This window comes from Acanthisitta chloris, unplaced genomic scaffold (genome assembly GCF_000695815.1).
Source record: "Acanthisitta chloris isolate BGI_N310 unplaced genomic scaffold, ASM69581v1 scaffold14209, whole genome shotgun sequence".
In the NCBI taxonomy this organism is placed as follows: domain Eukaryota; kingdom Metazoa; phylum Chordata; class Aves; order Passeriformes; family Acanthisittidae; genus Acanthisitta; species Acanthisitta chloris.
In genome coordinates this window covers 9,948-27,129 of record NW_008691037.1, presented here as the reverse complement: position 1 = coordinate 27,129, position 17,182 = coordinate 9,948, and the positions used below count along the sequence as shown (strand labels likewise).

Genomic DNA, 17,182 nt, shown 5'->3' with positions numbered 1-17,182 from the left:
GGCTGCCCCAACCCTGGCAGTGTTCACAGCCAGGTTGGATGAGCCTTGAGCAACCTGCTCTGGTGGGAGGTGTCCCTGCCCAGGGCAGGGGTTGGGGCTGGGTGATATCTAAGGTCCATTCCAACCCCTAAAATTGTATGATTCTATGAACTTCCATCACTACATCTGTGTTAGTGGTGACATGACAGAGTCTACTTTACATCACAGACGTAATGATATCTTATAGTAAGAGCTCAATAAACGTAAGTAAACACCACACAAAACATCAATTATATTTTAAAGAGCTGACAAAATTAATTCACTAGTTGAGTTACCCAAGTTAATTCACTTGGGCTCAGATCCCTCAGGTGCCACCCTGAGGCTGAGGGCTCTGCTAACCCGCCCAGCAGGCACAGGGCAGGAGTTTGTCATCTAGCTTAGAAGTGGCAAATACCTCCTCCTTTTTTTGGTCATCTTTGCAAGTCCCCAAACCCCTCTGCAAATCCTTCATGAAACCAAAAAAAATGAAAGGTTTAACCTATTTCTCCTTAAATTATGATGAAAGTTTAATCTTTACGCTTGTTTAATGAGTAATAAAAGCAGAATACTGAAATATATTCATTAATTATTCAAGGAAAGGACTATTTCCCTCGTTTAGTCATTGGTCATTAAAGATAAATTTATCTAAAGAGAATCTTTAGTTTCTGTAGCTCATCTCTCTTCATGGAGCCACATATAATTTTCTGTTTGTGACATCTTAATATTTTTCCAGTGACTGAAGTGTCACATCTCTGTTATTTGAGCAGTTAATACTGGAAATCCAAGATCCCTGAATAAAGCACAACTGTGTGGGCTGCAGTTCGGGGGCTGTGGGGGAGTGTGCTCAGCAGATTTCATTTGCTCTGAGGCCTCACAGTTGATACTTTAGGATTTGGCCTGGTGGAGGCTTTTGTGCAGGAGGATTTGTGTCAGCAGTGAGACCCAGAGTGGGGGATCTTTGTTTCCTACAGGTTCTCCCAAGCTTTTCAGATTAGATGTTAGGAACAATGTATTCCCTGTGAGGGTGTTCAGGCACTGGAATGGGGAATTGCCCAGGGAGGTGGTGGAGTCACCATCCCTGGAGGTGTTTAGGAGGTGTCTGGATCTGGTGCTGAAGGATCTGGTTTAGGGTTTACAATAGTGACAGGTTAATAGTTGGACTTGATGATCTAAGAGATCTCCTCCAACCTTGATGGTTCTATGGTTCTAGTTGCCACTCCTCTTGCAGAAGAGACAAGGACTTCTCCCTCACCCAGGGACACCTCTGTCCTGATGTCTCTGCTGATGACATCTCTGTCCTTCTGAGGTCACAGCTTTCTCCTTCCCTTCTGCCACTCCCCAAAGCTGGAAGGAAGAGAAGTTATCATTTTTTTTGCCATTATTATTCTCTATTTTCTGGAATAGCTGTTTTCTCATGTAAAATTAGCTTTCAAAGCAATGAAAAACTGTGTGTCATATTTTAGAAAACTGAAGGAAAATGAAAGGGGAATGCAGCTGTAGTTCAGGTAGGGATGCAAGCACAGTTTGATTTACTGGGGTGGGAAGTGGACACCCAAATCCCAGTGATTCAAGGCTCCCATTTCCCATCCTAACCTGGTGCCAGGCAAGTTGAGGGCACAAGCAGCAGTGGCACTGCCTGCTCTGTCACTGCTGCCATCCCTGCCCTGCATTTCAGTGAGCTCCTCTAGCAGGAGCTGCTTTTAAATCCCCTTTGTTTTAAATTAGTATTCCCTCTTTGAGGTTTTATCAGATCCAAAGCCTGATCCAGCTCATCAAACAGGGTTGTGATGAGATGAGCTGGCACAGGGGAGGCGAGAGGGAGGGTGGGAGGTGGAGAGAGGAGGGCAGCACTGCCTCCCTTGGCACCAGCCTCCTGTTTTTATGGGCGTGATGAGACTGTGCCCTTCCCAAAGAGGAAGCTCCCAGGCTGCTTGTGTGTCACACCCATGCACGAATGACACTGAGAGCTGCCAGCCTAAGCTGGCTGAGCAGGGCAAACATGGCAGGTTCAACCCTGACTGCCTCTGAAAGCCAACTCTTCAAGGGGTAGAGAGCCTGGAGTTTGTGGAGAGCAAAAAGCAGCCAGAAAAGGAGAAATATCATCCTGGGCTGTGTCTGTATAGCCAAACACAGAAAATCCTGTATCCACCTCCATCTCTGGCTGCATCTGGTTGTGAGCCAGTTGTGGACTGAGACACCAAGGTTGGGCACAAGGCTGAGGTCGGTGTTGTGTCATCACAACCATTGCTCCCCAGGGTATGGTCCAATTGCACTGGACAGCAAAGGGCAGAGACCTCCCCCATGCCCTCCCCGTGGTGTCATGTCCATACAACAGATACTCGACCTCAGCTGTTGTTAGAAATCAAGGGAACTGGGCAACAAACACTTCTGTGCAATTGTTTTGCCACGTCCCCAGTGCCATGGGGATTTTGTTCAGGACTAGTACTACTACTTCTGTTCTCCCTGCTAGTCTTGAGAAATCTCTGCCAAGCACAGCCCACCCACAGGTTTCCTGGTCTCAGGAAATGGGCTGCTCCCTCCCTGCAACACACATTGGAACAACATTGGAAATGCAGAGCCCAGGAGGGTAAGATGATGACCTGGAAACGTGCTTAAGCATACAGGCTTGTATTGATGGCACCTCTAGGCTCCAGGGTGAGATCTTGTGGTTGCTTGTTTCAGTCTGATAATTTCCTCCTTTCTCTTTTTTCTCTCTTTTCTGATGGCTTGGGGATTTGTGGAGGTAAAGGTCTTTCTGGCTCTGAGGTTCACAGGGCTCATTGCCAGCACACTCTCATAAATTTTCCAATGGTCTTTTTCCTAAGAGCAGGTTGGCTGATGAGTTTAATTTCCACTGACCCCAAGGATGGATTACAACCCCTCTGTGGCTGGACAGCAAGAGCAGGTCACTGCAGCATACTTGCCTAAAGCACTGGCTCTAGCACTGGGTATCCAACTAGTTTTCCAGCTTGAGAGGACATTCCCTGCCCAGGTCCCCGTGTGCCTAAACAGGAAAGTGGCACAGGATAGGGAGAGGTGGATGCCTGATTTTATTCAGGTGTAAATGGGACTAAACTGCAGCCTGAGGTGTTTCCCTCTGCACTCAACAAGTTTGCTGTGCTTATATCTCTCTGAAATAAGCTTATTACATGTGCTGCTCTCTGGTCTTGCAGCTTTTATTTCCATAAAACCATTTACACCCAGAGCAATGACCTGCAGAGATTTCTCTCTCTCCCAGAGAGATTATTGTATCAGCCTTAAATGCCTTTATTGATAATATGAAATTATTAACTAGCATCGTTTCCTCGTGTTTTAACAGTGTCATTACAACTTTAGCTTCCTGTAAGAGCAAGAAATAATTGGCATTCAACAGCATTTCCATGTAAATACCAACATCTGTGCAGTTTCCATTTACCTTCTCATCCTCCGAAACCCCGAAGTTGTTTACCAGTTTTTAATTGTACCTCATGAACAGGATTTTACCAAATGCTGCAAAGTAATCTGAGCAAAATGAAAATGTTTATCCTGCAGAAGATTTGCTCAGCACAAGAGCTCTTTGAAGGCTCCGAACCTGTGACTCTCACACAAACCTTTGTGCTGGGTAATGGGGATTGCTAGATTTTGAGTGCTAATTAGTCCAAGATAGACTACTCTGCTGTTGAACAAATTAGAGATCCCACTGTGAGGAGCTGAATAGAAACAATGTTCAAATAACTGGATTTAAATCTCACGAACAGTAATGTAATTACTTCAGTGACAGGACTACCAGCTGTTTATAGGCCTTTAAATCTGCATAATGAACAGCCTTGTGATCTTGGTGTACACAAGCACTTTCAGAGGTTTAACAGAAATTTCTCAGGCACGTACGGTTTTCCCATACGTTCCATTTCCCTCTCCTTTCAGAGGTTGGTGGCTCATTGGAAATGGCAATATCAGTTGAACGTTACCATTCAGGTGCCTGCTGTGTTCCCCTGGATTTGCATCCAAATCCTCTATCTCCAGGAATATTTTGGAAACGAATTTGTGTCTCCTCAGTTGTGCCTCTAAACCTGTCCAAAAGCTTTACTGTAGCTGGAAAAAGCCTGGTTTGCTGTTGGTTTGCTTGGGTTTTCAAGGGGTTGGTTTCTCGAGCAGCTCTGTGCCAGGGAGGGGTTTATTTGAGCTATTGAGAGAGGAGAAAGCAAGGAGAGAATTTGCAATAATCCTGCAGCCAGTAAGGTGCATCCTCATGGGCTTCACATGCCATTGGGGGCTAAGTCCAGAGCAGAGGAAGCCACAAAGCTGATCAGAGGACTGGAGCATCTTCCCTACCAGGACAGGCTGAGAGAGTTGGGGCTGTTCAGCCTGGAGAAGAGAAGGCTGTGTGGACACCTCAGAGCAACCTGCCAGGACCTTAAAGGGCTCCAGGGAAGCTGAAGAGGGACTCTGTGTTAGGAACTGCAGTGATAGGACAAAGAGTAATGGGGATAAATTGAAAGAAGCAAATTTAGATTAGATCTTAGACAGACGTTTTTTGCTGTGAGAGTGGTGAGACACTGGCCCAGGTTGCCCAGGGAGGCTGTGGCTGCCCCAACCCTGGCAGTGTTCACAGCCAGGTTGAATGAGCCTTGAGCAACCTGCTCTGGTGGGAGGTGTCCCTGCCCAGGGCAGGGGGCTGGGGCTGGATGCTCTCTAAGCTCCATTCCAACCCCTTAATATACTGTAAGAAGCTCCTCCAGATGCCACCAGAGATGATTCTATGATAAGATGTTCATTTGTGCCTTTAGTTGTGTCATTTCTCAGCTGCCTTTTCCCCATCAAAACCTGTAGCTAGCAGTCGTGCCACTGATGCTGTTGGCCCCAGTCTCTTGGTTGAGGCTGACAGCTCTGAATAAAGACTAAGCTGCAGTCAAGTAATTGAATTAGGAAGAAAAATGACCTATTTTTATGATATTATTATTCATCTCATCAATTAGAGCCGTGGCTGTGAGTCAGCTCACCACAGCAGCACACTGCAGGTCAGTGGCAGGGGGTGACATGGTCCCCCAGGCTCACTGTGACGACAGGGGAGGAGGTGACGCAGTGCCCAGCATGTCCCCACCATCACCCCATCCCTGAGAGGGGGACAGCCAACCTCTGTGCAAGGACAGGGACAATAAATCAGAAAATCTTCAAACATGAGAAGTTTTGCTGTGTGGGTGATGACAGCATCAAAACAATGTGCCTCACTCTCGGTGACTCACGATGTCCAGGCAGTAATTTCATGGGAGTCTGGAAACAGCCAGAGAGAAAACTGAATTTCTGATTCTAAGCTTTTTAATCCAGAAGGAAAAAGTCTGATTTCAGCCAGGAGTAGAAATGGAAGCTAAAGAAGTCAGGATTTAGGAGCTGTTGCAAATTTTGCCAAAGATTCAATTAATCTTTCAATGAATTTACCAAACTCTGTCATATCTTCTTCATTAACTCTTATTTTTTTAGGGGGAAAAATATGCTTTTAAAGACTATATGCTCTAATGAAAGATTTAGGAAGGTCAGGTGTGATGCTTTTCACTTTTTTTTTCAGGATAAAATCCAAGAATATCAAACCTCTCAACTTTGCAGCTTCCTTAGAGGTACTAGAGATGTTTCCATTGTTAAGACTGAGATACTAAGGAGGATCAGAAGTCTCAATAGCCACAGTGTAGGACAGACCCAAACAGCTGGAGAACCTGTGAGTGGAGAACCTGTGCACCACCTTCCTGTGGGTCCTCTTGGGGGAGGGAGCACGTGGGAGCTTCAGCATGTCTCTGAGATGAGCAGAAGTCGAGGCAGTCTTACCCTCAACCCTTTAACTAATGGGTTAGTGCAGTTTGCTATAAATAATACCAAACCCTCATCTGTTGACTGCAGCTGAAGGAACTCATTGCATGAAGTCATGGACACAGGGTGTGCAGCAGCCTGGGCAGCACCTCTGGGTGTAGGCACTAGTGTATATTCTCTATGGGCACACTAAGTTCAACATCTTCTTGATATCTATCTTAGCTTCAAGGCTAATTTATTTTTTAGGGGCCTGTGGATTAAAAAACCCCAGTGTTTAAAAACTATTTTCTGTCTTAGGAGTTCTCTGGGTGAATGGGCTATGCTGAGTTATTTTATTCAGTGAAAAAAGCAGTTTAATTAGGGAACCATTACTATCAGTGCTTTGCTTTTCAGGAACTGGAAACACATCCTCAAAGACATCCTAGAGCACAAGTGCCATGAGGAGATGCTGAGGGAGCTGAGGGTGTTCAGCCTGGAGAAGAGGAGGCTCAGGGGAGACCTTAGCACCCTCTGCAACTCCCTGACAGGAGGTTGGAGTCAGGTGGGGGTTGGTCTCTTCTCCCAGGCAACCAGCAGCAGGACAAGAGGGCACAGACTCAAGCTCTGCCAGGGGAGGGTTAGGTTGGGTATTAGGCAGGGCTTTTTTTACAGAGAGAGGGCTCAGGCATTGGAATGTGCTGCCCAGGGAGGTGGTGGATTCACCATCCCTGGAGGTTTTCAAGCTGAGACTGGGTGTGGCACTTAGTGCCATGGTCTAGTGACCACAGTAGGATTGGACTCAATAATCTTGGAGGTCTTTTCCAACCTGGTTGATTCTATGATTCTATGACATGTTTTAGCTCCTAACAAAATCGGAGAATTGACATTCATGTTAGGGGGAAATGTGTGTATATTCTGTATAGTTTGATAGATGTTGATACTGTTTTTCTTTCTTAAGTGTTTCAGTGATTTAGTGGTAAATAGGAAGTCAGGGGTTGGTTCCAACACAATCTCATCTGTTCCCTGTCTAAACATTTACTAACTTTTCAAGCAAGAAAGTTACTCATCCTGTTGGAGGTGGAGTTCAGCATTTATTAAAATATATCACTGCAATGACTCATTTACCTTCACTTAAAACTCACTGAAGTGGCTTCTTTCTCCCACTATGGAGATGTCAGACCATGAGGTTGGTGTCATAAAATTGTTGGAGTCATAGTATGTTAAGGGATTGGAATGGAGCTTAGAGATGATCCAGCTCCAACCCCCTACAACGCCCACCAGAGCAGGTTGCTCAAGGCTCATCCAACCTGGCTGTGAACACTGCCAGGGTTGGGGCAGCCATAGCCTCCCTGGGCACCCTGGGCCAGTGTCTCACCACCCTCACAGGGAAAACTTCTTCTTGATATTTAATCTAAATTCCCCTCTTTCAATTTATCCCCATTACTCTTTGTCCTATCACTGCAGTTCCTAACCAAGAGTCCCTCTTCAGCTTCCCTGGAGCCCTTTAAGGTCCTGGCAGGTTGCTCTGAGGTGTCCACACAACCTTCTCTTCTCCAGGCTGAACAGCCCCAACTCTCTCAGCCTGTCCTGGTAGGGAAGATGCTCCAGTCCTCTGATCAGCTTTGTGACCTCCTCTGGACTTGCTCCAGCAGTTCCATGTCCTTCTGATGTTGAGGACACCAGAACTGTGTGCAGCACTCCAGGTGGGTCTCACCAGAGCAGAGTAGAGGGGGAGAATCACCTCCCTTGACCTGCGGCCCACACTCCTTTGGATGCAGCCCAGATACCAGAAGCTCAGTAGTTTCACAAGGTTGGAATAAAACACCACTGAAGTGTTTCATGCCTCTCTGTCTGCGCCTTCATTTCACTGTGGTGCGTCACTGGCAGTGCTGAACATCTGCTTTGAAATCACTTTTCTATCACTCACAATAGTTTCCTTCTAAAGCAACACAAGTCTATGAAATCTGATAAGGAACTTTGATAAGGGACTTCTAAAATGCAATTTAGAAGACTATCAGCTTGGGGAATTGTCCACCTTCTGCCCCATTTGATCTGTGCTTGGTAGGAGAGAACATTAATTCAGGTCTGCATGATGTGCTTGGCAGGTTATTATAGCTCTGAGTGTTTGCTGCTCTTCTGCTTTGAAACACACTTTCTTCTCAGTATTGAGGATTAACAAATATTTAAATGCACATATGATTTTTATTTTCTCACTTACACGCATTTTTTATTTATTTTTCACTTCACTTTTGAATTCTAATCCTAAATTCCATCAAGGATTAGCTTTATTTCTGTGTGATGTTTGCATGTGATTTCTCTCTCATACACAGCAAGCTGAGAGTGACACAGACACTGCATGAATGTTTAGCCATGAGCATTAACCTTGTGACTCCAAGCTGCTTCACAAAGAGCATTTTTATAACCCAGGTAGATTTATTATTTTCTTGGAGGATTTCCCCCAGAGTCTCTTTTGAATCCTTCCCTGCAAAGCCCTGCACAGCGTTGTTCCAGGCAGAGCTGCAGGCAGCGATAGGGCTGATGCCCTTCAAGAGTGTTTCTGTGCCACCAGGAGAGGATTATCCTGGAGGAACAGTACCTTGCACTGCTCCCACCATCTCTGCTGCTTCCCAGACTCAAACACAGAGGTCAATCTGTTTTAGGAAAAGTACAGATTAGCTTATCATGCTGTATACAGGTTAGGTCATGGGGCTGCAGATCCCTGGATTAGTTTTTCCTGTTCAAGTGGCTACACACAGAGGTCTGGAAATGTTAATGTGTCATGCCTCATCCCTGGAAGTGTTCCAGGCCAGGTTAGATGGGGCTTGGAGCAACTTGGGCTGGTGGAAGATGTCCCCAAGGCCAGGGCCACACAGAAGGAAGTGGCTGTGACACCAGGGATCTTGTACTGAGGACCATGTTACCACACAGACAGAAAGATGCCTCGATTTGCTGTGCAGCATGAAATGCCGCCTGGTTTTGTCCTGTGCTGCAGAGAACCCACAGTGGTGGTTTTATGGGATATCAGGCTGATCCTGTGCTGTTTTCCAGGTAAGAGGACGTCATGTGGGAAGGGATACGTCCTGCAGCCCTGAGCTGCCAGAATGAGGTGTGCAACCTCAAGCAGCAAGGGATGCTGCTGAGGCTGCTCTGGAGTGTGCTGCCATCCACCCTGGCCCCAGAAAATCAATGCCCCTAGACCGTAGCCCTCTGCCAGGACCATCTGGGTCACAGCCAATCTGCTCCCTTCACTTTGAGGGTTATTTGGCAGCAATAACATCCAAGGGCTTGTTCCTTTTAAGTTAATCAACATGTAAATTAACATTAAAACACTAATAAATAAAAGGCAAATGATATTTTCCTAGAAAATTGAGCATGTTGCTGGTGTGTACTGAAGATTTAATAAGCGTTAGTCCTGAGGCAGAGGAGGCTTCAAAGCCTCTCTCCTGTCTCAGTTTGTGCTTTGAAAACTGCAGCAGTTTGGAACAGGAACTGCTGCAAAGTTCCCTCTTGGCTTTGATTAGAGGGATGGAACACCTTTCCTATGAGGAAAGGCTCAGAGAATTGGGATTGTTCAGCCTGGAGAAGAGAAGGCTCCAGGGAGACCTTAGAGCCCCTTCCAGTGCCTAAAGGGGCTCCAGGAGAGCTGGAGAGGGGTTTGGGACAAGGGTCTGGAGGGACAGGACACAGGGAATGGCTTCACACTGACTAAGAGGAGATTTAGATGGAATAGTGGGAAGAAATTCCTCCCTGTGAGGTGCTGAGACACTGGCACAGGTTGCCCAGAGAAGCTGTGGCTGCTCCATCCCTGGGAGTGTTCCAGGCCAGGTTGGATGGGGCTTGGAACCACCTGGGCTGGTGGGAGGTGTCCCTGCCCATGACAGGGGGCGGAATGAGATGATCTCTAAGATCCTTCCAACCTGAACCATTCCAGGATTCTATGATCTATGAATTTTATCTAGAGATACAACAGTGATCTTCCATATTTCCTGCCTCCCCACCTTGTACACCACCATCCCTTCCCACTCAGAATCCATTTTTGCCAGGAAGGTGTTAAGACCACCTATTCCTGAGAATCACCAGCTGCTAAGGTTGATAATTATTTTCCTGTATCCAGGGAAATGCTAATTGGAATTATCAGAGATCTCTTAATATTTGATGAGGAAAGAGTAATACAATTTTCTTCCTCCTAATGCTCAGTGTAATTACTCACAGCCCTGCAAAACAGGTGTAAATTGAATCAGGAATGATTGTAGCAGGGCAGGATCCCAAAACACAGCAGCTGAGACTCAGCCAGGGTACAGCCATGGGCAGGAGCACGTGAGGAAGATTGATCACTTGTTAAGGCAGAAATCATCAGTGTTTCTTGATCTGAACCAATGTGCACAGCTACAGGTGCCAGTGACAAAAGCCATATGCAAGTGAAGTAAATGAAAGTTGTTGCTGTGGGTCTTCCCCATCCTTCCCAACCCATAGGGAAGCTTCTGGTTCATGCAGCTCCAGATGAACTTGCTCAATGTCTCTCCATTGACCTGTGGAGATTTGGATCTGATCTTAAGCCATCCCAAATTTCACCAGAAACAGCATATCACGATTACACGGAACATAACATTTAAAATTCCACTACATGCAGATTTCTCCAATCCTAACTTTCTTTTCTCTCCACTAGATAACCTCTTCAAACCAAAGGAAAGATTCATTCCTGAGAAGGAGATGCACATGAGATCTAAAAGGTATGAATCACTCCAGTTTAGGCTTCACTCATGGTTTCCTTCCACTGTATCAGCTTGATGAATTTGGGGCAGTTCTGCTCTTTGAGCACCCCTTTTCTAGCAGTTTCAGACAGCATGGGGTACCCATGGCAGGAAAACTAAGTCCTTGACAGGTACCTCGTGTTGGACATTCAATACTGAAAGCAGTGCAGCCTCTTTGGGGATTTTTAAACTCTGATTGTGGCACAAAGTGTGAGAATTACAGCAAAGTATTAGCAATGTGGTGTCTGATCTGCCCTTTGAGCACCTCTTTTCTAGCACTTTGGGACAGCCTGGGGTACCTATGGCATGAAAACTACATCCCCGACAGGTACCTCATGTTGGACATTCAAAAATGAGAGCAGTGAAATCACTTTGGGGTTTTTTTGGCCATTATTATGGCACAGGGTATGGGAATTACAGCAAGGTGTTAGGACTGTGGTGCACTTCATGCCATGGTGTGCAGCAAGGGAAGCTGCAATTGGCCACCACGAGGAATTCATCCTGCTTTTAAGAGTGCTCAACATGGGTCCCATTCCTCTTCTCCAAAACACAATCTCCAGCCAAACCAGGCTGCCTCAGAGCTCAGTATTGCCAAATATTATGAGGAAAACCCAGAGCTAACCAGGCTCTGTGTGCATGCAAAGAACAGGACTGCTGAGAAGGAGTTTTCCAGCTTTCTTTGCAATCCCCTGGGAATTTTATCATTGATTTTAATGGGAAAAGATCAGACCAGAAGTCACCTTTTTTTTTTTAAGGCAACTCATGTTATTTTTAAAGGCAAGTCGTGTTATTTTTTAGAATGGAAAGATTGTGTTCTCCTTGGGAAAATGAGTTCCTAATGACAGGATAAAAATGGCAACAGTCTACAGTCTTGTAATGATGGTTTGCTTATATTTGAGAAAAAAAAAATGGTTGAAAATGATTGCTTGGTATTAATTTTGTGACATAAATACAAAAAATAAGGGAACAGACCAGTTTCTGGTTTGAGTTATGTTGCTATAAATTGAAACCAACTCCACTGAGCTTGTTAGAAGCTACTGCAGTGTTACATTGCTGCTTGGAGATAACCTGATCCCTCCTCCTTCTTTCCTTTTTGATTCCAGAATTGGAAATTTCAATGAGATTTTCAACAAGTCAGATTTGACCTAGAACCATTTTTGTTAATCTAACTCAAGTGTTTAGAGATAATCAAATTCAAGTGCTTAGAGATGCCCATTGATGGCAAGTCTTGCATTGAAGGCAAACATTTCCTATAGGGAAAATTACTTATTTGCCAGTCCCAGGGATGTAAAGTTAACTTTGTGGATTCATTGCAGGATTTATGACAACTTACCTGAAGTTAAGAAGAAACAAGAAGAGAAGCAGAAAAGGATCATCATCCAGAGCAACAGGCTGCGTGTTGAGATGTTTAAGAAGGTGAGGGTTTCCAGTAGAGGCCAAGGAGAGGTTTGTCACCCTAGGGATGGAGTCCTGAGAGGGACTTCTGCCTGGGGAGACTCTGTTTACCATGTGCAAACCCTGAGGGCAAAGGATGAGTTGAAAGCTTATTCTTGGGTTGAGGCATTTCTCTAAACTTGAATTAACAGCTGAACCTTCATAGAATCACAGTAGTTTGGGTTGGGAAGCAGCTTAAAGCTCATCTCCTTCCACTCCCTGCCATGGGCAGGAACACCTTCCACCAGCCCAGGTTGCTCCAAGGCCCATGCTAGAACAAGCAGCCCAGGGTTTGGTTTTATAAACTGAGGAATTAGTTGTGGTGGGAAGCTGCAGGTGCAGATTGGAGGCTTTCCCAGATAATCAGCTCCACGTTGCACACAAGTTTTTCCTTGCTTAAGTGCTCTCTTCCTCCACCTAACCACCCCCTTCCTGGCCAGGATGGCAAAACTTGCTGTGTTTGCTCATTTTCTGGAGCAATGTACCCAGCAGATTTGAAGTCTGAGATGCCAATAGCATCTCACCTACCTTATCACTGAAGTTTTCTCCCACCTCATGTATTTTAACAGTATCTTAAAGCTGTTTTGCATTGCTTTTTTTTTCTAGCAATTACTGGACCAGCTCCTTCACAGAAACACAGAATGACAAAAGGAGCCTCTTGCCCCTCATCCTAATTGGATCTTGAATGCCTTTGACTGCTGGATAAGCCATAAAATTAACTGCTATCTCAATTACCTGGTGGTATTTTCCTTATCTTTGGCTCTATGTAGAAAGAAAGATCATTTATATTTCAACTGAAAATTTTAAGGCATCTTTCAAGTCATCAGAAACAGCCTAAAAGGGAACACAGCTGTTGAGAGCATCACCTTTTGGTCAGGTTACCCAGAAGAAATCATTTTAAGGCTTTTTTAATGCAAATACTGAATTACAATGGTATTATTTATCTTAATCTTATAAAAACTGTACTTGTCTGTAGCACTAGAACAGGGTTTATAACTCATTTCTCTGAAGTATTCTATTAATTGATTTCCTGTGAGCTAAATCCTTGAATTAAAGCACAGTGAATATTGTTATTTGTTATGTTTAGAAACTAGCTGAAATAGCATTAGCACAGAATCACAGCAGCAGCAGTTTCACATTCACACTTAACACACCAAAAGGGACCAATATTTCAGCTTTCTGAACAACTCAATTCCTGTTCATAAAGTCAACTTACCTAGCAAGTTTACCCCTTAAAAAGCAATATTTAAACATTTGTTTATAACATTTTTTTTCATTGTAATATACATTTTTCTCCACTTCTGTGAGCATTAAGTATTTATAGAAATGGCATATTAAGGAGTGGTGCCAAGAAATATGTTTGCATCAAAACTGCAGAACTCAAACCATCTGTGATGTTTCCTCCCCCCCCAAAAAAAAAAAATTTCAATCTTTATTTGTACATTTGGGAAGTAAAAACAAGCAGCTTACAAACCAATGGAGTTTATTTATGGAATAAAGTATGAGTATAATATTGATCCAACTGCTGTGTTTTTATTTGGGGCTCTTAAATCTAACACAGTGATGGAAACTGCTTGAGAAGTCTTTTGTGTCCTCAAATCCTATGGTAATAAGGATTGCCTGTAAAAATCACTGCAAGTGTTAACCTCTGGTGCACAAACACTGGATTGAGTGTGTTTGAATGAGGCTGGAATTTGGCCTTTGATATCTGTGCTTTATTTTTCTACTCTAGCCTGAGATGTCAGGTCAGGTTTTTGGGAAAGAAGGATGTTTGTGAGCTGAGCTTTGGCCACTGAGATAGCCTCCAGCTGTGTGACCTGTGCTGGACACGAGGAACCTGGTTGTATTTTGTACTCTGTTGGATTATTGTGCCTTTTTGTGTTTCAGCTTCCCAGTTTATGTAGGAATAATGATGTTTTGTTCACAGAGACCTATTGAACAAATATATTGCATTCCAGATAGAAACCTTCAAAGACTCATCCATTAGCTCAGTACAATTTGAGAGGACATGAAAGGTAAGGCAGTGCTGGCTGTGAGGAAGAAACTGCTAGGGCTCTTCCCCAGAAAATCTCATTGTATCCAAGCAAGTAATGCTGTACTGGAAACCAAAGTCAAGGCTGGACAGCACATGACTCCAAGTAGAACTTGTCAAAGGGACTACAAGGAGCATCCTCCAAGCTTCACAGCTCAGCTGTGTGGTAGATCTGCTATCCCGAGTGTTCATTGAGCCATCTTGCTCATGTGGCTGCCTCAAACAGGAGAGCTTTGCTCTCTCTGGTGGATTCTGGGTCTGCACCACAGAGCAATAAATCATAGCCACACACAGAGTCTGCTAGGCTGAACCTGAAGGATTATCTTCCAAGCTTTTATCCAGTTCTAGCTCACTGCAACAATTAGAGACATTTCCTGTACAGATCGGTGTCCTAATCCCCATTGATTTCTGGAGGAACTGAGCATTTCTCCCCTGATTTCTTGACTTCAGACAAATGTAGCTTTGGTTCATCAAGTCTGTGCCCTTCAGGAGGATTATTTCCTGCATACAGAGAAATACTCTAGACATTTAAACCTGCTTTACTGTATACCTTTAAGACTTTTTAGACCTTTAAGACTGCTGCTTGTAGTCTCACCTGAGAGCCACAGCAAGATGTTTTGGCATGGAGGAGACATTTGGTATTCAGGATCCATGGAGGACACAGCAAGATACTCACTGCATGGATCAGAGATGTCCCCTAGTGTGGGACTGACATCTAGTGCCACCAGAAGAGAACCCCAAAACTTCTCCCCCATCTTCTCTGGCAGAGTGGAAGACACAGGATCTTCTTTGTGAGAAGTGAAAGAGTATTTCATATAGCAATCAGGCATTTGTTCTGTAGGTTGCCCAGGAATTCAAGGGAGATGGCTTAATCTAACTGCCACAATATATCTCTCCTCCATACCCATACAACTGTGTGTACATATGTAAATATATAGGTACATCTGACATGCTTCTCACTTTCTGGCTGGGAATATCAAGCAGAAAAGCTGATCCTCCTTAAAATTCATGGCACCCAGGTGGTCCTCATGAGGAAATGAACGATGTAAGTATTTCATTTGATGAGCAGTACAGGCTTCAGGTGAGTTTCTGCCCTTTGGCACCTCCATTGACATGCTGACTAGGGCACAACACTTCTTAATTGACCTGGTTTGCTCTCACTTCTTCTGACCATCTTCAGGGATGGGGTACAACACCAACCTGCTGCATCCTCACCTCCCCTGGCTCATGAGCAGCTCCAGCAGTACACGATTCCAAAAGTCTTGTGGGTGTGTGAAAGGTTTATTTCCACTTGTTTTCATTTGCTCTAAGTAGAATTTTCTAAATCTGCAGGACAAATATGTGGCAATTTGAGGGGGAAATTCTTTTGTATCGATCAGGTTAGGACTAGACCTAGTAAAGGAAATGCACAATGCAAATCACTGTTTTATATGATATGAAATGTTTGCTTCAGAAGAGCAAAAGTGATCTCTGTTGTAAACCTAATTTCTCCTTTTCCAGGCCTGAGGAAAGAAGGTATCTGATAATGTATCTAGCAAACAATTCTGACATTCATTGCAGCTCTACAATCCAGTCATTGTGGTAGAAAATAGACTGTACGGGAAAATGTTACTTCAGGAAAACAGAAGCCTCCCAGGCATAGCCCTACACAAGCAGGAATCAGCTTAATCAAGTTCAGAGTTAGGGGGAAAAATGGCATGAGTTTACTTTGGACTTTGTAGGAGCTTCAAAGTAAAGAGTACATTTGCCACTGTGTAACAGCAAACTCTTCAGCCTGAAGTGGAGATCACCCACACTTGTCAAACACTGGAGTTTTCCTTCTTGTTGGATGCTGATTGAGTTGGAATTCTCTGGATGTTGAGACCCATGTGCTGTGACTTCATGAGGGACACATTTTCCTGCTGGTCCAACTCTACAAGGATTGACATCTCTAGTAACAGCCATTTGTTCCCCATTTCCCTCATTGGGTCATCTCTGCTGACACTGCTGCTCTGTATGTGCCCACAGAGCAGTATTTAATACCAGATTTTGGTTGCGGGGAGATGTTGGGGTGCTTTGGGGGTGTTAAGGCACAGAGCCTGTGTAGGTTTGCCAACACATTGACTTGGCATTGTCCTTCCAAAGCTCAAAGCCTCTCTGCAGGGTGGGAATTGTGTGGCCCACATGGGGAATGCACAGTGTTGTAGGTGTGCAGGACATGGTGTTTGTTTGCTTGCTGGCATCCTTCATTTCAGCTGACAGAAATACCTCATTAAGGGCTGAAAGTCATTGTAATGTAAAGCACTGAGGGTTACAGTGTTCTGGGGATTTATTCAAACCCAAATATTTTCCTGTGTTATGTGTATGCAAGTCATTAGTTATTTCTTCGAGTTTACTCAGCTGCTCAGATAGAGGAGGAGAATGTCTGGGTAAGACTCTTGAGGAGTTTTTGTTGTTGAATATGTGGGACTGGTCACGTTAGTATAATGTTTTCTGGGAGAGAGCTGATTTACAAGGAAAACAACACACAAAAGCAGGGATAAAGTTGCTGGCAGCTCTCTCCAGAGGAAACCATTCCCTGATACAGCCATCACATGGCTAAAAATACTCAGTCTGCCTCATCTGTAGGGATGTTTGCCCCCTTGACTTCAGGGACAGACATGCCTGTGTGCCTTGATGGGTGGGTAATTATCCTTCCAGGAGCATTGGCTGGCCACTTGTTCACTAATGGAGTAGATCAGAACACAGGGTTGTCCCACAGGGTCATATTTCTTCAAGCACTATGACTTCAGCCTGAGGAGGTTATTGCTCAGTGTGCTGCTTGCTGAGCTGGGTTTCAGCTGACTGGATGCCTGTGAAATGCCCTCACTGTGCTCCCCCACAAGTCAGCACCAGGCAATGGGGGTTGGAGAAGCCTCAATCCCAGCCGAGACCATTCCCCGGCTGCAGTCTGAGAATAAAAGGGCATTTATTAAACAGTGGCACAGACCAAAATGCAAAGAGACCTCACCATGAAACCAGCTCAGGATAAAAGAAGCTACTGAAAAGGTTTCAAATATAATATAGGTAGAGAAGCTCAATGTATGTATGAAAATATTCATAGATTGTTAAGGGGTTGGAATGGAGCTTAGAGATGATCCAGCCCCAACCCCCTGCCCTGGGCAGGGACACCTCCCACCAGAGCAGGTTGCTCAAGGCTCATCCAACCTGG

General features: G+C 44.7%; 1 protein-coding gene across 1 annotated transcript in view; it reads left to right on the top strand.

Moving 5' to 3' along the window:
- LOC103809260 (centrosomal protein C10orf90-like) overlaps window positions 1–12,605 on the top strand; it is a 22,523-nt gene extending 9,918 nt beyond the window's left edge. Inside the window, exons 7-9 of the mRNA XM_009082087.1 lie at window positions 10,442–10,505; window positions 11,843–11,942; window positions 12,567–12,605. Of these exons, the coding sequence (XP_009080335.1) occupies window positions 10,442–10,505; window positions 11,843–11,942; window positions 12,567–12,605 (203 nt within the window). The remainder of the gene's footprint in view (window positions 1–10,441; window positions 10,506–11,842; window positions 11,943–12,566) is intronic.
- Window positions 12,606–17,182: the final 4,577 nt, after the last annotated feature.